Raw genomic sequence first — 23,994 nt, forward strand, 5'->3', positions numbered from 1 at the left:
AGAAGGCGTGGATGTTTGTAAATGTATAGTGTTCGTACGGCAGGGGGTACTCTAAATATGCGGCAAGCCGAAAGCTTTCTCGAGAAGTTGGTAGTAGGGAAAGAGGGGTGGGAAACCTTCGGAACCGTCTTCCCCCCCGGGGGGGATCATTTCCATCAAAATTTGGGGCGGAATTGAGTTAAATCGCACTCTCATCTGTATGGGGCATAAGGCTGTTGCCGACGACAGGCGTATTCTTGCAGTCGTTGCTAGGAGGAATTTCGTGGGTTTAGACTGACTAAAGGTCAGACAAGTGAGCGTTAATAACAACAACAATTAAATATTGCAAAATACATGACATCTGTTTGCCAAGGAGGAGAGCTACCTCATGAAGGACTTTCAAAAGAAAACTGGCTCATATTTAATGTACTGAAAATATGTCTAATTGTACATAACCTAAATACAAACAATTCTAAATATTTTCGTTATTCTGTATATAAATTAAATTCTCTGCATACTTACTCTGAACTTTCAATACTTTCATTACTAGGCATTGTCATGAGCACACAATTTACAAGAATAGTAACGATGACTAGAAAGCTGAAGGCAGGATGAATAAGGATGTAGATGGCAACACGACGCAGAGGGTTGAATGGGGACAGAATGAACAGACTGTTGGTAGCACTGAACCGGAATACATCTTTTCCTTTGCTAATAATCATAAAAGTCTAAAATGATAAAGAGCATGTGATGAGAAGAAGTAACGTTTAACAGAAAATTAAAATAAAGGCATTCTTTCAATATCACAGGTGAAAATTAGATTGAAAACTGAAGCAAGAGCATGTAAAAATGCCCTTATACTTTTTTCAGAGTACTAAATATTCAAAGAGTTATGTATTTACTTATTTATTACATAACTTAATGTAATATTTTGAATAATTAGACAACAATTTCAAGACAATTACTGAAAATAAGAGAGTATATTATTTTTAAAGCAAGATAATTAATAAAAATATCTGATAATTCTCATGATAAAGATTTAAATATTAATACCATCCAAAGGATACTAAGGCTGTTCGTACATTTTGCAGACAATTTTCATTGTATTTGCAGAAACATTTTACCTAACATTTTTGCGTTTTAAATAATCCATTTGGTAACTCTTATTCTTCACTTTTTCTTACACCGTAATTTCCCAGACAAAAAAGCATTTTTTTAGCAGCGGAAGAAGTATTTTATCCCATTCCTCTTGAACAGCTTTCCAAACTCTAAGGGCGGTTCCAGGGCAATCCGCTTCCCAAAAGCCGAAAAGACCCAAAATCCGCGAATGATACATCGATTTAGTAGGTATATGAGTAAAGGATTATGGCTTTGATAAACGTTTCTTGTTCCATTTTTACTTGGAAATTAAGAGTGGATCTTGACGTGCGGCTACTTGCTTTGTCTTGATGCAGTTCTACAGATTGATGGTTAAAACGTATTTCGTATTTGAAAATTGGGAATAAAGTATGATCTTGATAACATGTGGAGTTGACCTTAGTTTTCTGCATTCTCTAACTTTTATTTGTCGTTATATCAAAAATCAGCAACAATCATAAATTCTTTTGAAAAACTTTCTTTGTATTCTTTGAACCGTGTTCTAAGATTTTTTTCTCTTCTTTGATGATAATAACTGGATCTGATTTTACTGCAGTCACTTAAATAGACCCAAAATTCATTTGTTGTGACAGCATTTTTCCCTTTTTGTCCGAAACTGCTTCTCATGGAGAATTCTGCAGCACATTTTTCTTTCGGCGATATGTCGTGGAGAAAGACGATGCACATTATGTTTTTTCGCCTTTTTAAGATTCAAATCAGCATTAATTACCTTATTTACAATTGAAACTGAGTATTTTAATGATTATGCAATTGTCTTTTGAATTCGAAGATTTTATTTTAACAATAAAGTTCTTACTTACCCTTTGCAACATTTTGTTTGTTCCTTGGATTGTATTTTGAACAATTTTTCTCTTTGAAGCCAAGGTTCTACGTTTTTACCTTTCTTATTGACAATATTATGTATCGTTGCTTTAGAAACCGAAAAAGCATGGCTTTCACAGTATTTTTTAATTACTAAATACGAATAATTTTCTTCGAAAAGCGTAAAAACATAGCCTTCCGTTCATTGCTTCTTTAAAAGCGCCATTTTGCATGAAAACAAAATTGTCAAATGACCAGTGGCGTAGCTAGGGTGGGGCAAGGGGGGACATCTGTCCCCGGGCGCAGCATCCAAGGGGCGTCAAATGGATGCTACGGAACTTTTTAATGAATTTTTTTCCATTCTTGGCACATAGAAACGGGCGCAAATTCTTCAGTTGTCCCCGGGCGCTGGAAACTCTAGCTACGCCCCTGAAAATGACAGACGCTATTTTACACTTTTAAAAATATAGTTGCAGTTAAAATAAAGCAGGCGTCTGTAGTAGCAGATGATATCAAACTGATTAGGACAGAATTCTTCAGATTAAGAATAGTTTAATTTTGTTACCTTTCTATCAGATTTGCAAAAGAATAACAATCTACGAAATGTTTCTTTTAAGAACCATTATATTTTGTTTTTATGATAAACATGAATTTTGTAGAAAGAAGAGGGAATATAAAAATACATCATATAAAATGAATGAAAAAAAAAAAAAAAAAAAAAAACAGAAAATTTTATTAGCATAGATTTAAGACCACTTACTGTTCTGAGTATTTTAAACGAATCTGACTTCAGTGAAAATCATCATAAGTTTCCTAAATCTACTGAAAACTGTTTGGATAGAATACTATCAAAATCTTAAAAGCAGTACTAATAAATATTGACAAATTATTAAAAATCTAAAACAGATGTTTAGTTCTTTATTTCTCAAAGACTGTAGACTACTAAATAACTTAATTAAAATTTTGTTTTCCCTAATGTTTCAAGTTTCACCCTCATTTTAAATTTCACTAAGTTGTTTTATCTGATTACAGTAGGGCTTCATTTCTAAAATTAGAACTGCCAGAGCTCTGTGGAAGACTGCCAGGAAAAAAGAACAAAAATAAATAAATAAAATTACTAGTAAAATAATTAATAATTAAAAAAATAATTATTAAAATTTAATAAAATGGAAAGAGATAAATAAAAATATAATAAGTTATTAAATAAACGGTAAATAATTAAATATTAAAATAAAGTACTAGAACCTGATTTATTTGGGGTTTTGGCTGGAATTGCATTTTTAGGCAAAAAATATGAAATTTCTCAACCGGTCTCCAGTTTAAGCTCTGAACATAATGTACTACCTTCAAACGACAGAAATAAAAACCATTCTTTTTCCAGCACAGCAGTGAAAAACATTCATATGCTTGAAGCATTGCTAATGAAAATAAAGAGAATGCTATAAATAGTAAGAGGATATGGTGAAAATTTTAACAGATGGCCTGCAGCTGTGAAAACAAAAAGAGAAGTGCCTAACATTTCTGACCACGATGTCCTCTCAGTATAATTCTAGCTGTCAAACAGAATATGACAGGGGAACAAATTTTCACTGAATCAGAGGGCTAGTTGAAAAAAGGTAATAAACGACAATTTTCATGACCCGTCTTGGGTTACATTGTTCCAAAAGGTCTGCAAGTGCTCTTTTTCGCCAGGAGAAACAAGTGTTGGAACTTAAAATTTATCTACTGTCATAAATTCATTGTACTTTCTGGAGAAAAAGGCCTTTGAATGTCGGTGGGGGCTTTTCTTTCCTTAAAAGTCTCGACCTCCATCCAAAGGTTTGTTTCCCAAGGAAATAGAAGCCCGCATTCAGAAGTTCGAACCAACTTTTGATATAATTTTATTATTAAACCTAAAACTTTCGAGATCATATTTCTGTTGAAATTGTTCAGTTATATTAAAGACGTGCCAGAGTGTTCTTATTCAGGTCTTTGCTGAGCTCTGGCTAGAATTATGATTTATCCCCAAAACTAAGAAGCACTGAAGCCGGACTTCGGCACAATTTAAGCTTAGGATTATGGCAAAGTACACAGTGGCTTTTCATATGGCTAAATAAGACAAGTGAGCATAAGCAACAACAACAAATAAGATACTTCATACATAACACTGTAAGTAAACTAACTATTGTTGACATTACACATGAGAAAAAATATTAACACTTCATACATTTAACCCATTTAGCCGTCGGGAATGAAATTAAGGATGAAATACCAGTGCTTTACAACTTCAGACATTTAGTTTTAATTTTTAAAATGTTATTATATCTATAATTTCAAATATCTTGAGTGTAGAATTGTTATATTTTGAGGAAAATGGAACATTTATTATTATTAATTTAGAGCAATGAATTAGATATTGAAAGTTTTCAATGGTGTAGCTAGAGTGGGGCAAGGGGGACATCCGTCCCCAGGCGCAGCAACCAGGGGGCGCCAAATTGACGATACACATTTCAAAATGAAATGTTTTCCATTCTTCGAACACAGAAAGGGGCGCAAAATCTTTAGCTGTCCCTGGGCGCTGAAAACCTTAGCTACGCCTCTGAATGTTTTACTTCAGAAAAATCAATTCCATTTTCCAAATTTAATTTAATAATCTTAATGATTCACTATAAAGTGATCTTCAGTCAAATTGCTTAGAAGGTTCTTAGCTACTTCAAAAAGAAGTCGCAATACCCATTAATGCAAGAAAAATCAGTTTCTTTCTTTTTTTTTTAATATACTTCAAGGTCAGGTAAGTCTTGTAAAGTGTATAATTTTCAGCAAAAGTTTGAAGAAAATTATTTTACATTCTATACAGTTTGCCATTTCTTGAGCTTATTAGCAATTTTACTTTTTCAGTAACAAATGTAACATAGCTGAGAATACATGACAGAATGTAAACAAGTGCTGCATCTACAAATGAGGTACGGTTTGATTTTGTTTGATTTATTTGATTATGACAAAGCACTCGAGGGAAGGATGCTTTCGTGGAGGACTTTCTAAGGTTAAACTGGCTCATCTACATGCTACATATGGAGGAAACCACGAAAACAACCATGCGGCCAGCACGTTCACCCAGATTTGAACTCCAGACAGAACTACCAGTGTTCATCCATTTTACAGATCGCCTGCTGGTGGAACTTCAAATGGTGTATGGCATATGGCCACCACAAATACAGGTATTTATGCCTTATTTGTGACTCAAATCCAGGACTATTGGCATAGAACAGGACTTAGCAACTTATGACCCATGGGTCATAAAGTGACCCACTCGAGTTCCAAAATAAAGTATAATATTTTAAAATAAGTTAAAAAACACAAATGCAGAACGAACCCTGGAAGAATACATAAAAAAATAAACCGAAAAATAAATAAGAGCAATAATATTTGTGTTTGATTGCAGTTACAGTAATGAACATGCATTTTTATTGTTTAAATAAACCTGTAAAACAATTTCAAGAAGAAATCATAAGTTTGGCAGTGTCAGTCCATAATCCATAATTCTAAAAAATTGGCTTTGCTATTTTATCTGCATTCAGTTCAACTTATAAATGCGAGCCAATTTTGCACGTGAAATTTATTTTAAGTAAGAACAGGAGCAGCTTTACCGAAAATTCTGATCCTTGTATTTTAACAAGACTATAACTATAAGCCAGACTTGACTAATCTGATGTCACAAGTTCAGCACCAAGGAAGCCATTGACATTGAAGGGAAAAATAAGGTTTGTTCAATTATGTTTTTTATATAACAATTAGAAATTTAATTTTATGTTTAAAGGTAAAAGCATATTGTATTGTAATTATTTTTTCAATAAAAATGTTATTATTCAGCAAAAAAGACTTAAAATGCAAATACCACTGACTCGAATATGTTTTGGTTGATTTTAACCCTCAGCCCAAAAAAGTTGCCGATGGTTGGCACAGAAGTTTCCTCTATAAATAATACTGCTGATCAAATGTGAGCATATATAAAGATTTTATTAAGAAAAGGATATTTCCGTATTCCTAAACATATACAGTCAAAAGTCTTTAATCCGGAATGATCTATAATCCGGACCTCAAAGCTACAAACTTTCTGCGCATGCGTCAACGCATAATGCGTTAACGCATGCACATAATACCAATTATATGCATAATGCGCCAACGCATGCGCGTTTAATGTATAACGGACAGTATAAGCTAAGCTAAAATTATCTAATTATCAATTTCAGTTAATGTTGCAGATTGCGTTGTTCCATAATCTTCTAATTGGATAAGGCTTATTATTTTTTGCAGACTGTTAGAGCAATTTATAAAAGTAAGCTTGAACATTCGATTATGTCAAAAAGAATATCCGATTCTGGAGCTATCAAAGGATCTACAAAGCGAAAACATGTTTCGACGTCCATCAAACAAAAAGTGGAATTGCTGCAAAAAATGGATAAAGGCATATCCTTTGATTCTCTAATCATTCCGAAATATGTTTATCAATTTCACGCTGCTCTGCGGGGGGGGGGACGACATGGCGCACAATGAACTGGAAGTTGATCTGTCAGCACTATCCTTATCTTCAGGGCAGATATTTTTATTTTATTCGGCTTATAATTCCTTACTAAATGTAGTATTTCATCTCGATGTACTCCGTCTTTGATATGGTTTAAATCAAATTCCTCGTCATTATAAATATCACGAATACACATCAAATAGTTTTCTGGTTGCAATTTTCTAATTTCGACTATACGTAATGTATGCTTTACGCATGCGCACGTTGAAAGAAATGTTTAATAAAGTAAATAAATAACTATAAAGCTTTTTTTTTTGTAAATTTTGATACTTTTTAGATCATAATTGCTCTTTATTTCATAAATTACGGTTTAATATTTTAAATTTTATAATTTCCGCATGCCATCTTATCAGATTTAAACTGATTATCTATAATCCGGAATCGCCGAAGTTCTGACGAGTCCGGATTAAAGACTTTTGACTGTAATAATAACTGATTTCATACTCATCATATTGGAATATTTTTTTTAATTGTTTTTGGTTTGGTTTATACGATTATGGCAAAGCCTCAAGAGCTATCTGCCTATGAGGCATGATGCCTTCGTGGAAGACTTTCTAGGGAAACTGGCTCGTATACACACTAAACATGAAAGAAATCACTAAAACGCCTATGCAGCCAGCCAGTTCGTGTAATTTGAACCTCGGACCGAACTACCAGTGTTCAGTGACTTTTTACCGCTTGGCCGCTGGTGGACTTCTGCAGCATTATCACTGTGGTTAATCACCACTTTCAAGTCAGTTTTGAAATTTGAAATGACAAAGACAAATAATTTCTTAGCAATATTTACTTCTTTAAAGAAGTATAAGCAATTTTTCATCTGATACACAAAATAAAATTTAGATAGAAATTTCAACATATCCTGAAAAGTTTTAATCATAAAACAATTTTGAAAAGTGTAAAAGATGGTACAACCCTATTAATTTACAAAATATGAAAATACGCATATTTCATAAATAATAAAAATTCAGTAAATATGAAAATAGGAATTTTTTGTGAATTTTATCTTAAACTTCGTAAAAAAATTAAATTTTACATGCAAAAACTTATCTAAATGTATTTATAGTCTAGTATTTCTCAATATTTTTTCTCTTTTTTTAATTTAATACTAAATAAATGAAATAAACTAATATAAGACCTGTTACACTAAATTTTATTCAATGTTTATGTGAATAACTCTCCATTTTTATACCTAGTAACCAAATACAAGTTTTAGATCTATTAATGGCAAATTATCAAAGATCAAGCATAAATTGACAAAAATGTAAACTGTGTCTTAATAGCCCGTGATAAGACGAAAATATGTTTCTTCCTTTGAATTAATATAAATTTTTTGCACATATCAACCAGAATTTTAATATACTGCATCAAAATCCTTAACCGCTAAGGATTTTGATGCAGATTTGATTTGATCGCTGAACATTGGTAGTTCCAATCTGGGTTCGAATACAGGCGAAGGGGCTGGTTGCATGGTTTTTCCCATATATAACGTATACAAGTCAGTTTCCCCTAGAAAGTCCCCCACAAAAGCATGTCTTCCCTTAGGCAGATAGATAAAAAAGATGCCTATCACCCAGTGTGCTTTGCCGTTATTTCAATAAGTCAAACCTAAAATTAAATCCTTTTTATTAGTTTAACATTGTTATTCAGTTATGAGTAAAAAAATGCTAATAAATTACAATATTAATAATTACCATTTAATGGTTATAGATTATTAGAATATAGCAAAGAAAATATGTTTAGGTGGAGGAATGCTTTCGTGGAAGATTTTCATATGGTGCTGGCTCATATTTACATATGACATGGGAAACCACGAAAACCAACCACGCAGTCCTAGGTTTGAACCTAGGTGAATGAAAAAAACAAATGTTATTTCACCCTAGGTTTAAACCTAGGACAAACTATTTACATGCAGTAGACTTCAGCCACTGGTGAGGAATTACTACTCAGACATATAAAATATCTTGTGAAAGTGATATATTATGGCTAACTTTGTAAATATATATCCAATATAGCATGGTTGTGAAAATACTGCAATCTTTTTTCAAGCATGTAGAGTTATTAGGATCATTTTTTAAAGTAAGAAACTTGAAAACTATGAAATGTCCTCATCGGGACTCGAACTTGGAACTGTCGAATACGCGCAGTGTGCGCTACCATTACAGCAGGAAGGTATGCAGAAAGGAGGGAGAAAATATTTTATATACTTTGGAAACAGGGGTACATGAAAAATGTGCAATGCCCTCGCCAGGTTTCAATCCTGGACCTCATGAATACACCGCGAATGTGCTATCATTACACCACGAATGTCTGAAAAAATATTTTTTTTTTAGTTATACTCAGAAAAAGATGCCTATCACCTAGCTAAGAAAAAGAAATTTCAGATAAAAATTATATTTTCTGTTCATGCACTAAAAGTTTTGAAAAATGATGAAATTTTGATTTTTTTCATGAATTTTTTAAAATTACTAAGCTTATTATGATCAAAATGCTGTAGGTCCTAATGCAAATCTTGGAACATGAGGAACATGAAAAAGTTTCAATCAGTAATTTCAAATTTTTTATTGCTTGTGCAAAAAGCTCAAAAATATAATTTTTTGTAAAAATATCAATATTTTGCTATAAACCTTTTATAACAGCAACTATATTTATCGAATATTATTTAACTACATTTTGTATATTGTAAGTACATGTAACTATGTATGTGATAACTGATTCAGATTCATTCTCATGCCATCGACAAACAAAATAATTGCAATAACTCTGCAAATCATTTCTGCTGTTATAACTCATAAGAGCTGAAATGATATGCAAAATTAACTACTGCTCCAGGAAAGTACTTCAGACTATGCATTGCTAGATGATTTTCCCTTGTCTAGGGGTACTCTATCTCTGCTGAAAGTTGCTGAAACACACTGTACATTTGCTTTGGATCCTGGAAATTTGAATGCAATAATCAACTGCATTAAAAAATGAGTTTAATAACTAATAGGTACTTTGACTGCTCTCAGTTAATTAACTCTCAGTCAGAAAAGTTATATCTTAGCCAAATTGATATGTTAAACCAATATACATGTTGAATAATATATTTAGTGACATGTATCTGTCTGTCATATAATTAAATTAAATAAAGTGTAAATGCTTATTACCTTACGATTAACTATTTAAAAAGTGTAATACTATATTATTTTACTTTCTTGTATTATTCTATGAAAAGAAAGAAAAAAATTAAGCATTTAAATTAATCAACAGCATATTAGTTTTTAAAGGGCTTCAACAGATCAAGCAACCTGGATAACTGCATAAGAGCTTTGAAGTAAAAAGAAAAGTATACAGATAATAAAACAGAGCAGTAATTAAAAAAACTTTGCGAATTGTCTGCTGCACTGACTTTAATTAAAGGGGCATCCTAACAAAAACTTATCTAAGTATCTGGCTTTAGAAACCACTTACTCCAAGAAAAACTCCAACAGAAGCAAAATGGCCAGAATCCTCACTTAGTACACAAATCTCTAAACAGAAATGGAAAGGGGAAATCTTAAGGCCACTAGAATTTGCAAGGATAATTAGCTATCTACAGGTATTCCCAGTCCCTACAATCTATCTTCATTAAACTTCATGGAAGGAATTAAGATAGATAACAGGCAAAAAAAAAAGCATACAAAAAGTGAAAGCAGCTAAATGGGGAGGGGTGGAGAACTGCCCTTGTTAAAGAACATACAAAATTCTGCCTTATTGTGCTTTATCTTATTAAGCATCTGCAAGGATGCATATAGAATTTATACCTCAACACTTCTCCACCCACCAAAAACAATCTACAAGGACTTAAAATGTCATAAATGCATGATACAATTTATACTGTTTTAAAATGGTGGAATTCTCTCTCCCTTTTATATTTTAACTATTAACACCTCAGATATAGAATTCTAATTTAATCAGATACCCTCAAAAACATTTAAAGATTAAATACAAGTTCGTTCATTAAAATTTTATTGATGAAACTAGAAAAACTTCACAGATATTAATAACCAATGAACTAAAATTATTGACAAAAACAAAATTAATGGTCAAGACATAATATTGCCTATTAAAATTTTATAGTATCCTACAGCAAAACTGTATCAAAAACACAATAGTTTCTAATACGTAAATGTATTTAGCATACATAAAATACATTTTATAAATGATGTAAGAAAGTTGAACCCACGTTAAATAAGCATGAACGAAATCACTTGATATCCATTTATTCTCATAAATTCACAAAAATACATGATACTCAGTGTTTTTATAATAAACAATTATAATGACATGAAATAAAATAAACTGCCTCTACACATTTGCCATATATATTTACATCAAAATGCGAATCATGCTACATCCAGGACAATGAATAAAATTAAATAAGTTACACGATAAATTAATGAACTTTTTCAGACAAACAAACAGCCAAGAGAAAAAGTTTCAAGCTCTATTATACATAGGGAAAAACAAATATATGTTTAAAAAAATACTTTTAACAGCAGTTTAACTAAACAGTTGATGTTCAATTGAAATTCTGGTACCTTCTGATTATTCGTATCCCCTCCCCCCAAACAGAAAACTCACCAACCACTGGCAACAAATTTTTTGCAAGCCAAGATGCAAAAAGACAACACCCATTTTTCAAATTGCAGCATACTAGGAATTACTTAAAACAGTAACCATTTAAAAAAATTAAGAATGCAAGGACCATCCAAAATAAAACATTTTTCACGTATACAGAGATCTGTTCCAGGTTAAAAACCATCTGTGAATTGCAGAAACTCGGCAATGCGTACAACTTGTCCTCCACGGGACATTGTTTCCTCTGTGTGGCGCCAAAACAGAGATAATATACTAAATTAAAAAAAAAAAAAAAAAAAAATGCTTACAAATTGGTATTGTGCACAATGTCAGTTCTTTCCACAGAGATCTGTTTTTGCTTTAAAAAAGTCAGAGAATTGCACTAATTTGGCATCGGTGCAAAAATTTTGATAACATAAAATTCAAAACTTCATTAAATGCAAATCTGCATTGAAAAGAAATGCAAATTTGTGCATTTCCTACTGTAAGGCAAAATGCATATTTCTGAAGAAATACAACACTTTCTTTTTCATCAGCCGACAAATTCCAAAGTGCCATTACCATTCCTTATAAGATAAAAAACAAAAATTCACTCAATGGAACAAAAAAAAAAAAAAAGTAACGTTTATCAAATCTGAAGATTTTCATCAACATATGTGGCTTTCGATGGAAATCGGTACTTGTCTGCTGCGCACAAGAACACATAGATTGCCTATTTTGGTGATGTAATGCATTCCCTCATGTATACATTTTAGGAAAATGTGAATAGTCAGAAAGTATCACTCTAATACAATACGTATCTAACGGATTTACATAACAGTAAATAATTGTATTGAAAAATATTTCAGAAAAATTTCAGAGGACAGTATTTTCCGGTTGGCATATATTATTTAAAATTATAACTTAACAGCATATAATTTCCGACTTACATGCTTAATCTCAAAGATCTTGAAAATCTGGCATATAATATACAAAGTTATATTCAAAAAATTAAGGGGTTTTAAAACCAGTAAGCAATTTATTGAGTGATTTATTCACTCAGCCACAAGAGGTCAAAATGCCAGTTTATTTGCAAAGTTCTAGTATGGCTATATTGGAAACTATCAATTATATAAAAAAGTTTTCTAACTTCAGATCTTAATTGTATGCTCATGCAATCTGAATAAAAAATGTCTTGAAATTAACAAATGCATATTATATAAATTACAAATTACATTGAAAAATACAAATTTCTTTAAAATGCCACTTGAAATTAAATAAATATTGTATATTTATGAGACAAAAATTCTACATAGATACTATTTATTAAATAAATTTGATAAGAAATTATGTTAGTAATGATACTATCTTCTGAAAAAATTCTCAAACTTTCATAATGAACTAAATTTAATAAGTTACCTAGTAGCAATAATGTACTTTAAACAATTTTAATTAATTTTCATGTGCTTATATAAAAATTATGAGGATTTAAAATTCTCACATTTGTCAAAAAAGGTAAATGTAAAATGCTATGTACAGTTCTGCCGATGGATTATGCGAAAATGAGTGAATATGGTGAGGTAACTGAGAACTTTACCCACTTTTAACATGCCATGATAATTATTTCTACCTAATCTACATTGTCATGCTCTTTAAAATACTTTTTTTAGTATTCCAGTTACCTGAATCCATCACTACAATCTCAAGGTTATGAAAGCAAGCATTAAATTAAATTAAGTCATAATTTAAGATAACCTATGCTGGTGCAAAGCATATGCAATTCAATTAACACTCAAACTGGTCGATGAAATAAATCATGTCTATACCTTCATCTTCACTTTCACAAATTGTGAAAAATTATAATACAAATACAACATATTTACCAAAAGAAATAATTGTATTTTCCTAAACATAATAGGTCTTAGAAATGCATGTGTTGTTTCAAGTACCTTAACTCGGCCAAAATATTTTTAATGATATTTATATGGCAATGAATAATTGCAACATCTTTACTTTTTATAAAAATCACTAATTCTAGACACTACAATGAATTAAAAACCACATATGTGTACAGTATACTGCAAAAAATAACTTCCTTCAGGCATTACTTCAAGGAACTATGTTATTAAAGTTATGCATTAGTGAACTATGTAGAAAGGTAACCAACCTACTTTAAAAGCGCAAATTTGGCTAAAAATTTCAATTTCGTTTTATTTAACATTTTTAAAACACACATTCTTTGCTATCAAAAACAATTTTTCTTTTCTCGATATGTTGATTAGAAGTGAAGATAGACCAGTTTTCCTGACAGACGACAAACCGGAAGTCGAAGTTTAAAGGACAAATTAAAGCTTTTTGCTTTTTTAATTAAAAAATTTTATGCATTTTAATGTGTCTGGAAAATTGGGCAAAATATTTTTACTATGTAATTTCTCATTATCATTTGGCAATCTCAAAAGTTGTATAGATAAGTCACGTAATGTTAATCTGAAAACATTAAATGGTTTCCTTCAATAGTGTACATAGTTAAAAAAAAGTTTTGTGTTGACTATACTAGTGAATTAATATTTTCCAACTATTCTAATTTACTGTAAGCTTATGGTTAATATATATATATTACCATAAAGTCAAAATTATGATTTTATCATCAGTGACGGTTGATGTTGATTAAGATGTTGGTTGATGTTTTGCAGAAATTTCAAAAAATAATGTATTTTTCTCAATTTTGTAGTGATTATATTTAAGTGTATTCCAATAAAAAATTCAGAAATATAACAAACATTTTGTTAAAAGTCCTTCAAACGAAGTCCATTGCCCTCCTTCTGCATTATTTAAATAACATACCTACCACAACCTTGAAATCTTAAAAGACAGGTTTTCACACCACTCGGCGACATTTCATTGGAACTCCAAAATCACTTTATAATACACTATTCAAGTTAAAGAACTATTTGTAATTCAATTCTGATACAAAATATATTCCCATTTAATTGAATTTTCTAAATTTTATGTTCTTTGGGTAATTTTATTTTTTAATTTCTTGCATTTTGACATGGAGAAAGTTCGAAGCGAAAACTTTTATAAAATTAATTTTAAATATAATGAAAATAAAATTAATAGTTAATGTACACAGTATTGTGGGCATAAACTTAGCAATGTACCTTATATTAAACAAAATTAAATAGCGTATTTCCCAGCTCATAAGATACAGTTTTCGGTTGATCTTTACAATATGGTAACTGGTAGTTTGGCGACATTTTGGAGGCGATAAAGGTTACTACCTGGGACTTTGGTAATAATGTGAGCAGTACTCAGTTCCGATTACGCATTATTTTGTGTGGGGGAAATGAGAGATCATGGGATATGTCATGTGATATTAATGGACGAATTACGGTTCTTTAATCGGAAAAGGGGGGGAATTTGGACAAGTATCTGTGGATGTATATTATTTTGTATTAAGCTTCATTGTGTGTTGTGTGAAGTAGGGTTGAATAATTTTGGGATTGTATGGCGCTGTCTAAAGTGAATTGTAGATGTGATAAAGAGAATTTTTCTTTTATTAAATTCTATCAAATTCGAAAAAAAATCGTTCAGTAATTTTATTGAATCCATAATAAAAGTGTATCCACCATGTAAGGAAGATTCGGAAGAAGATTAGGTTAGTTAGACTTTGTTAAGAATGTGAGTAGTATTCAGTTCTGATTACGCATTATTTTGTGTGAGGGAAATGAGAGATCATGGGATATGTCATGTGATATTAATGGACGAATTACTGTTCTTTAATCGGGAAAAAATCTGGCAATTTTGTATTTGGCTTTATTCTGTGTTGTGTGAAATAAGGTTTGTGAATTTTTGGATCCCATGGCCGTAACTAAAGTGAATTCGAAATGGGTATTTAGTGGTATTGAAAAGGATAGTAATAAGTGTTTTTTAAGGTTGTGCGAGAGAGAAATAAAGATGTTTTATTATGTTATTTATTTTACCTGGTATCTTGCTTTGAAAGATAAGTATGATTTTAAAGATTCTGAAACAGAAGGAAGAAAAGTGTATCCGCCACGTAATCAAGATTCTGAAGAAGATTAGGTAAGTTAGTATTTTTAATTATTTGAGGATATTATTTTTATGCATTGTTATAAATGTAAGGTGGAAAGGAATTTGGTATTATTGGGAAAATTGTTATTAGCAATGATTTAGTTTAAAGTAATTAGGATTGTAAGGTAATTTTTATTAATTTAATGTATGTGCTCATTTATATTTTAAGTAGTGTTTTTGAATTTAATTATATTTTAATGAAATAATAGTTATTTTGTGAATTTTATGTTTGTAGGAATTTGGTATACGTTTAAGTTGAAATAAACGTGCATGGAAATAATTTAAATATTTGATATTAAGTATTTGTAATGCTTGCGGTATGAATTCGTTGGTGACGTGTATAATGTAATAGATGATTTAGAGGTAAAAGTTTTTGGGCAGTTTTTGGATATTCCATTTATTTTATATGTGGAAATGTTGATATTTGTAAAGGGTAAATACTTTTTCGCGATCATGTAATTTCATATATGTTCTTTTTACCGGGTTTAAAGATTGAGAAAATTGTCATGTATTTTCGTGAAATTTTTTTAATTTATGAGAAAAAAGCAGTGTACATGGATATAGTGAAGAGTGTGCGCAATGCCATTTTTGTGCAATTCTGGGATTTTTTTTAAGTAAAAATAAGTCGACGTGTACATGGTTTAGTCATATTTTAATTAAATGATAATGATTTTGTGAATTTTATGTTTGTAGGAATTTGGTATACGTTTTAGTTGAAGTAAACGTGCATGGAAATAATTTAAATATTTGATATTAAGTATTTGTAATGCTTGCGGTATGAATTCGTTGGTGACGTGTATAATGTAATAGATGATTTAGAGGTAAAAGTTTTTGGATATTTTATTTATTTTATATGTGGAAATGTTCATATTTGTAAAGGGTAAATACTTTTTCGCGATCAGGTAATTTCATATACGTTCTTTTTACCGGGTTTAAAGATTGAGAAAATTGTCATGTATTTTCGTGAAATTTTTGTAATTTATGAGAAAAAAGCAGTGTACATGGATATAGTGAAGAGTTGTGAGCAATGCCATTTTTGTGCAATTCTGGGATGTTTTTTTATGTAAAAATAAGTCGGCGTGTACATGGTTTATGTGTATGTGTTATTTTGAAAAATGCATAAGGAGGATGGTATTGTGCAGTTTTTCCTAATTTTGCAGTGAATATTTGTCATGATTAAGCAGTTTTGTTTGATAAAATTTCTAGCATAAGTGTAATTCGGCTAGTAGATTGTTGGAAGAAGTGTTCAGGAGATAAAAAGAAAAGAAACATGTCTTTACTTCGTGAAGACAAAATGGCGGTGGGGAAAAAAAATAGAGGGTTGCTGTAGGAAAGTTAGTTGCCAAAAAATCGCCAAGTTACCATAAAGTAAAGATCAACCCAGTTTTCTTGCTTCAAAATGTGTTTAAAATCAAACTGCGTTTTATGGGCTGACCATATAATTTCATCTTTTAAGACACTACCTGATTCGACAGGATAATTACTGTTACGTGTTTTTCTCACACCAGGCATAGAAAATGGTTGCCTTTATTACAAATATAGTTAATAGCACTGTACTCAGCCAGCTGAGAGCAAAAGAGTTTTAGTATTTCCTAAAAAATTTCCCAAATAAATCCTATATGCATACAATGTAATGTATATATGTTATAGTACGTAGCGTAATGTAGTTTAGTTTCATGTCACGTTAGACCATGGGCCATGACGCAGAAAGTAGCTTTAGAACAACTTTCATAGTGCTCATTTAACACAGAACTGCTTTTAGAAGCATTATTTTTACCAAATAGATAAAATTATAAATAATTCTCATTTAGTAGTGTGCAGATTAAATGTAAATTTACAAAAAATAATTAGAATTACTTCTTGCATGAAATCACATTGCACCAGTAACATGACATTGCAAAACCACAACAATCACGTGAGTGGTATGGAAGGAATTTCGTTTTCAAAGCCATCCAACTTTTTGCACCTTTCTGTGCTGTTACTTATTTTAGCCCAATTTACATTTGGAAACTGTAATGTTCTTAGTCATTATTAATTTTTAAAATGCAAGCAACAATTCATGGGAGCTGCCATGTCTACATAACTTAACATTTATTTGTTTACATTGTGTTTGAATTGTACCAGAAGCTATATGAGAATTATTGAAAAAAAAATATATTTGTCAGATTCTCGCATCAAAATTTCATAAATTCGAAGATTCTTATACACAAAGTAATGATACTGATACAAAGAATAACATCATCATATTCATGACACAAAAGCCTTACTTTTTATTGCTCAACACACTGTACTTATTTTGCGCAATCTATATACAAGATAACAGTACACCCCAGATACCTAAAAATAATCCATTTTAAACTACTTCTTTCTTTACAGCCTTTCAATTCTATGATTAAATATGCTACTCAAATGCACAACTTCTTCGAATATAAATTTTATATTAAATTCACTCAATACTTAAGAATCGCATTTTCACTGCCTTACATAACATTAGTTTTCTTAAACTTTTCTTACACACAGAAACATTAGTTTTCTTAAACTGCCACATTGAAAATCAATTAGCTGTCCAATATTTACGCTGCAGTTTTCAGAATATTAAGAGCACAAAAGGCAAACAAAGAAAAATTTCAGCAAAATTAAAAAAAAAATTTTTTTTAAAGTTGTGAAATTCTAAAGCTATATACATACATATATAATAAAAAACACAGAGGGAGGGAAAAGAAGATAAGGCAAATAATTTCTCAATCAAATGTTTTCATTCGATTTACTCTCTTTACTAAGCTCCAATTTAAAAATACAGATTAAATGAGATCAACTATTCACAATTGCATTTTTTCTGAATGTAAATGGAAAACATAAGACAGTTAAGGCAAAAAGTTATAGAAGAAAAAGAATTACTCCCAACAAGAACACTGATTTTGCAAATGTTTATAATACACTGAAAATTCAAGACTTAAACATTTCTTTCAATTCAAAAATTTCAATTACAGTTCTCATCACATATATTAACACGCATGCTTTTGCTGTAGTTTAAGTTGATGCAATTTTATCCAGTATAAATATTAAAATAATATTTGCATTTTAATTGCTTAATGGTCATTTCTCTAAAATGAATATGAAATTATATTGTTTAATATTAAAACTAGCCATATTTTTTAATAATTCAGTAATAGTCTACGATTTTTGGCAACCTTCGATATTTCACAATATAACTACTCAAATCAATAATATTTTGCAAATAAATTCTATATCTGAACAAAAATATCAAAACTGAGATATAAAGAATAAATTAAGTATTACAGCAAACATTTCTCATATATAAACATGAATCAAATCGTTATTGGAACAATTTATTCTAGCCAAACTAGGCAAAATGGAAATCAACTTTTCACTTGATTTTTGGAGATGTGGTGTCCAATTCCTGCTACTCCTCTTAAGTTTTGCTCAAAAATTTTATCTCGAGCAGTTCCAGGTTTTAAATCAAATAAATATGGTAATAAAATTACAGATATACATTAAACATTCAAAATTTATACCTGTAAAAAAATTATCAAACTCATACCATGAAAAATTAAGCATATTTTAAAACAAAGCATTCACTTTCGAAAACAGAAAAATTGTGTTTAGTTTTAAATAAGTACTCGTCAGTCTGAATTATATTTCACTTTTGATATAAAAAAAACTGCAACATCAGTTTTGAAAATCAGACAGATGAAATGGCAAAAAAACTGTTTTAAACAATAAAATATGTTACATTAAATGGTAGAAAAGTCACCTCACTTTTTCCTGCAAGGCATTAAAAAATAAATCTATCCAGAACGCTCTTGATCATGAGACTAAAATATTGTATGATGGATTGCTACGAGCAATATTCATCGAATAGCCAGTAGCTGATGCACAAGAAGCAATGACCAACAACACAGTTAAATGGCCTGTTCATTAGAACTAGAAGATTCTAGTTCCATAGAGTTTTCAGAAGACTCACTAGTTGAGATATTTTGTGATACTTCCGAGTCAACTTCATTGTCGGCACCTTGACTAGTATTTGAATTTACTTCGTCGCTTTGAGATATCTTGGTTACATCATGAGAACTGTCATCACTTTGGGAAACTGTGTCATCTTGTTGGCACTGGCTAGACATGTTAGCTTCTTTATCAGAATTTGCAGTGCAAGAACCTGAGGATCCTGCATTTTTTTCTTTTTCATTCTTGTCATCTGTGCTAATTGATGAAGAAGACTCCTCTGATTGTACGTCGTTATTTGGCTGTTTATCTTCTGCTGGTGGAAATTCATTCTCGATATTTGAATTTTCAGAAGATACCACTACACCAGATGTTACTTCCTCATTTATTGCAGATGTGGTCTGCATTTCTTCACTAGAAGCTTCCATTGCTTCTTCTTTAGCTTCAATATTTTCTTTCCCAGCCTGCTCAGCTTGCATACTATTTTCAAACTCAACTTCTTGAGTTTCAACACATTCTGAGTTAGCCATAAAATTATTATCAATTTCCCTATTAATGCAAATATTTGATGCTGATGGAATACATGCTGCAGACGGAAATACATTTGCAAAGTTTTCTAGTAATACATGGCAAGGAGGAGTATTTATGTTCGACGACGACACATTATCAGAATTCTCGTGGCCATTAAAGCAATCATTATCATCCCGAGGAGAATCACTTATCATTCCATTCACGACTGGATTCAGATTTGCATTATTTCCATCACCCTGGACACCTACCCGAGGTTCTATAGTGCTAACCACTAAAACATTCTTTTCTATGCCTCTCATGTATTTATCAGTACGATTATAATGTTTCTTGGGGTTCGTTACTAGTTCACACAGTCTTTGAATTGTAAAAGGCGCGCTCGTAAACGAATCAACTGCCTGAAGTATACTTTTCTTTAAATTATCAAAATTAAATGTTTCAAAATTTGGCACAGGTAATGATACTTCTGCTGGGCATGTTTCATAAAATTCATCAAGCACCAGTTCAAGTTTCCTCTTCAATAAGGGTTTTAGTTTGCACCACGGAAATATTATTTCCCCATTCTGTGCAATTCGTTGTAAATATTCTTCCAATATCGGAGGTATTTCAACGGGCTTTCTCTCGAAGTCATTCAATGCATCTAAAATGCTTTCTGCATTCAATTCCATTGTAAGACGAAAAGCACACTTTTTCAAAATCCAAGCTAAACTTCAATGACGTTTGTTGTAAAAAAAAACTTCGATCGATAGAAATGAAAGTTACAGTTACGATTATATTAATAGGAAACGATCACTGAAAGTCCTGCGTTTCGATTTTGGCAATAAATTCAGGTATCATTTTTCAACAACACATTTCCGCTATTGACATATCAAATTAAAATATAAGCAAAACTTCAGAAACAGCACTCATTTAATAATTATGAATCAATTCTTTGCAACATCTCGTAATCAAAGCCAGCTCAGCCAGAAAGGACCAAGACGCCGAGCTCACTCTCTTTTTCCCCATGAAGCTATGACGTTGCATTGACGCTTCTGTAGTGAGAAAGAGGATTGGCTGTTAGCCCACGCGTTGCGTCTACTACGTCATAGTTGCCCAACCTATTTCTGGAATAGGGCGAGGTCATAAGCTCAGAGGGGGAAAATTGTTTCAAGAAGAGTGATCGCGAAGATGTATCACAAACGAAAGAGTTTGTTTATAATTTACTGTGTAATTTTAAAATTGAGGAAAATGTGGTTAGGAAGATGCTCTCTGAATGAAAAGTGTAATTAGGTAATTATGATTAAAAAACAATTTTTTGACGCTAAATTTCTTACATGATACCAAATTTAAATTTCCCAATACTGCTTCGACTCATTGTATTATGTATGCCAAGAGCATCAATTTCTACATTAAGAGGGAAAATCTATAAGAAAAAATAAAAGGCCTTTCGGCAGTTCCGTTATGAAAGAAACCTAAGCAAAACATCGAAATTTATTATGAAATTCTCACTTGCTATACATTGCCACATTCGTAAGGCTGCACTGATGCATAAAAAACATTTTTGCATGTCATCTAAGCAAAAAAATATACACATTGTTCATATTGTTGCGTGCGTACGGGTTCGTAAGAGATTGAAAAACAATGCACAAGTCTCATGAAAATTTAATAATATTTATTCTTATTACAAGAAATAAAACAAAATGCTGAAATTTTTCCTCACAGATATTCATAAAATATCACAATATAACCCAACAGTTATATTTTAAAGTACCAAAACGTTAAATAGAACACAATTCAAAGTGCAGAGAAAGCTAATCCGATCTCGAAATTTACTGCAGCTAAGTAAACAACAAAGCTCACTAAGACAACTGAAATGAGATGTTTTTCTCCGGCTTTTTAAAGATTTTTAATCATGCACGAGAACATTCTGGTAAGTATTATTTTCTCGAGGTTTCTGGAAAGCAAAAGAGAAGACTTGCAGTTACAGCTAACACACAATTGCATTTATTCAATTTAAATATAAATTACCAGATATCTATTTATTAAATGAGCCTTCTCCTGTACTTTTACATTTTCGGATTAAGTTTCTCTTGAGACTCGTTACGCGCTGCATTGCTCGGGGAATTAAAACAATTTTAATTACAATTCTACTAAAAACAGCTAAATAAATACACTGCGCTCCCTTTACAAAGACTGCACATCCTGGGCAGAACAATAATTGCAATAAGTAACTTAAAACAAATCAAACTCTAAATACAAATCTAATCAAATACAGCCCACCAGCGGCCGAGCGGTAAAATCTCTGAACACTGGTAGTTCGGTCCGAGTTTCGAATCCCGCGAACGGGCTGGCTGCATGGGCGTTTTCGTGGTTTTCCCCATGTGTAACGTGTATACGAGCCAGTTTCCCTTAGAAAGTCCTCCACGAAGGCATCCCTCCTCTTAGGCAGATAGCCCTCGAGGCTTTGCCATAATCACACACACACTAATCAAATACAAATTTAGAAACAAAAAGGATCATGGTCTTATACTATTTATAATTATACACATTACGTACTATGGCCACAGTAAGGAGCTAACCTGTCGTAATCCCCGACTTTAGGCTAAGAGTTCAATGACTTACGGATCCGAACCACGACGTCTTTTAGTCTGTTTAGGACTGTATATGGACCATCCCAAGGTGACTGTAATTTCACACAGACTCCTTTTCAAAGCTACACTTTTCAGTTAAATTTTTTTCCATACTCTCATACTCTTTCTAGAATTCTCACTATTCTCCTTAGTGGAGCTTTAATCGTTTTATCTTTTTTTCCTTGGTGTGTTGCAAAAAAAGACTGATACTTGTCATCCCTTGGAATAATACATTTCATGTATAATCAGGGCTTAAAACTCAGACGGAGATTGGCTGAGCTGCTTCTTAGCATGTATTCCGGACAGTGCCTCAAATAAGACGAGGTCCGATACATTGTTTTTCTATTTAACTAGTAAAAATTAATTTAATAATTTATTAAATTTCTCTTTATCTTTACATTTTTTATTTAATTAATTAAATTAGTTATTTGATCAAAATAATTAATATTAATTTAAATTTATTATTTAAGTATTAGCTATTTTAATTATTTTTTTTTCTTTCCTTCCTCACAGTCTTCCATAGGGCTCCGGCACTTCTAATTTTAGAAATTAAGCCCTGGTATATAGCATGGAACAATAAGTCCTCAAGAGTTAATGGGAACGGAAGAGGGGTAGATGATCTTTGGATCTATCTATTTTTTTGGAGAAGGAAAGATGAAAAATATGCAAAGCCTTCCCCGAGAATCGAACCACGAACATCTCAATTACGTGCTGAGCGTGCAGACCACCACACCACGAAGACATGCCAAGAAGCTGGGAGAAATACCTTTTAAAGGGCAACTGGGGTTTTTAGGCAATCCAATCGCCAAATCCTGGCTGAGGAGAATCCTCATATAACACCCTTTTAGTTCAGGCGCCACTGTAGAAACATTAGGTATTTTTTGAAAGCAGGAGAAATGAAAAATTTGCAACGCCTTCGCCGGGAATCGAACCACGGACCTCAAAATTACGCGTTGAGCGTGGAGACTACCACACCACGAAGGCATGCAAATAAGGCGAGAGAAATACCTTATACAGTAGAAATGCTCTCGAAGTCTCTGCAAGGTCTTCATTTTTCTGAAGTGATCTCCTGTACGGCTGCTATGTACGAGAAGCTCTTTAAGGACATCAGAAATCCGGGATCCTGATGAGGTGTCTTTTGGACTAGAGCAGCTCTGATTGGGTTGCGGTCTCTACAAGTGGCTTGCTGGGCTGCCTTGAATTTCATGGCGTGCATTAGAGTGCTTTTCAAGTCCTTGACATTCTCAGAACTTTCTATATTTCCGGATCCCAGATGCTGTCGATGAAGTATTGGAGGGACGGAATTTCTCTTGTTTCTGTCGGGCACTCCGAAAAGGCGAGGTGAGATAGCCTTTCAACATCCGTATCGAGCTCCTGGAGTGTTTCGGTGGGCTTCTGTTAATGGGATTTTAATTGAAGCTTGCTGCAGTCTTTCAAATGTTTCTCCCCAAAGCGCAGTTCCAATGCGCCGGAATGAGCTTCAAAATCTAGGCTTTGGTTTTCGGGAAGAGTCTGAAGGATATCCGCTGCGTCTGCTCTCAAAGAAGCGGCGATGTGACAGGCCTTAGCTTGGGAATCCCATCCATTTGCATCCGCCACTACAGAAAACTGTGTCTTATACACTTGCCAGGTCTTCCCATCATATGTGGATAGCTTCAGAGAGATACGAGCAGGCATGGGTAGAAATTTTAAACCTTCAGAATTGTTTCTTGCTGTCGTTATGAA

At 32.1% G+C, this 23,994-nt stretch overlaps 2 protein-coding genes across 9 annotated transcripts in view; both read right to left on the reverse strand.

The window, feature by feature from the left end:
* LOC118195845 (sodium channel protein para-like) overlaps nucleotides 1–23,994 on the reverse strand; it is a 401,580-nt gene that overhangs the window by 175,447 nt on the left and 202,139 nt on the right. For all 8 annotated transcript variants that reach the window (XM_085819569.1, XM_085819567.1, XM_085819570.1 and 5 more), the window contains exon 3: nucleotides 502–707. In XM_085819569.1, the coding sequence (XP_085675695.1) occupies nucleotides 502–707 (206 nt within the window). The remainder of the gene's footprint in view (nucleotides 1–501; nucleotides 708–23,994) is intronic.
* On the reverse strand, nucleotides 10,725–20,630 carry LOC118195854 (uncharacterized). Its single transcript, XM_085819563.1, has one exon. The coding sequence runs from the start codon at nucleotides 20,326–20,328 to the stop codon at nucleotides 19,093–19,095; it is 1,236 nt and encodes a 411-aa protein (XP_085675689.1). The 5' UTR covers nucleotides 20,329–20,630; the 3' UTR covers nucleotides 10,725–19,092.

This window comes from Stegodyphus dumicola, chromosome 6 (genome assembly GCF_044657685.1).
Source record: "Stegodyphus dumicola isolate Sdum_Otavi_A_Nest chromosome 6, ASM4465768v1".
Lineage (NCBI taxonomy): Eukaryota > Metazoa > Arthropoda > Arachnida > Araneae > Eresidae > Stegodyphus > Stegodyphus dumicola.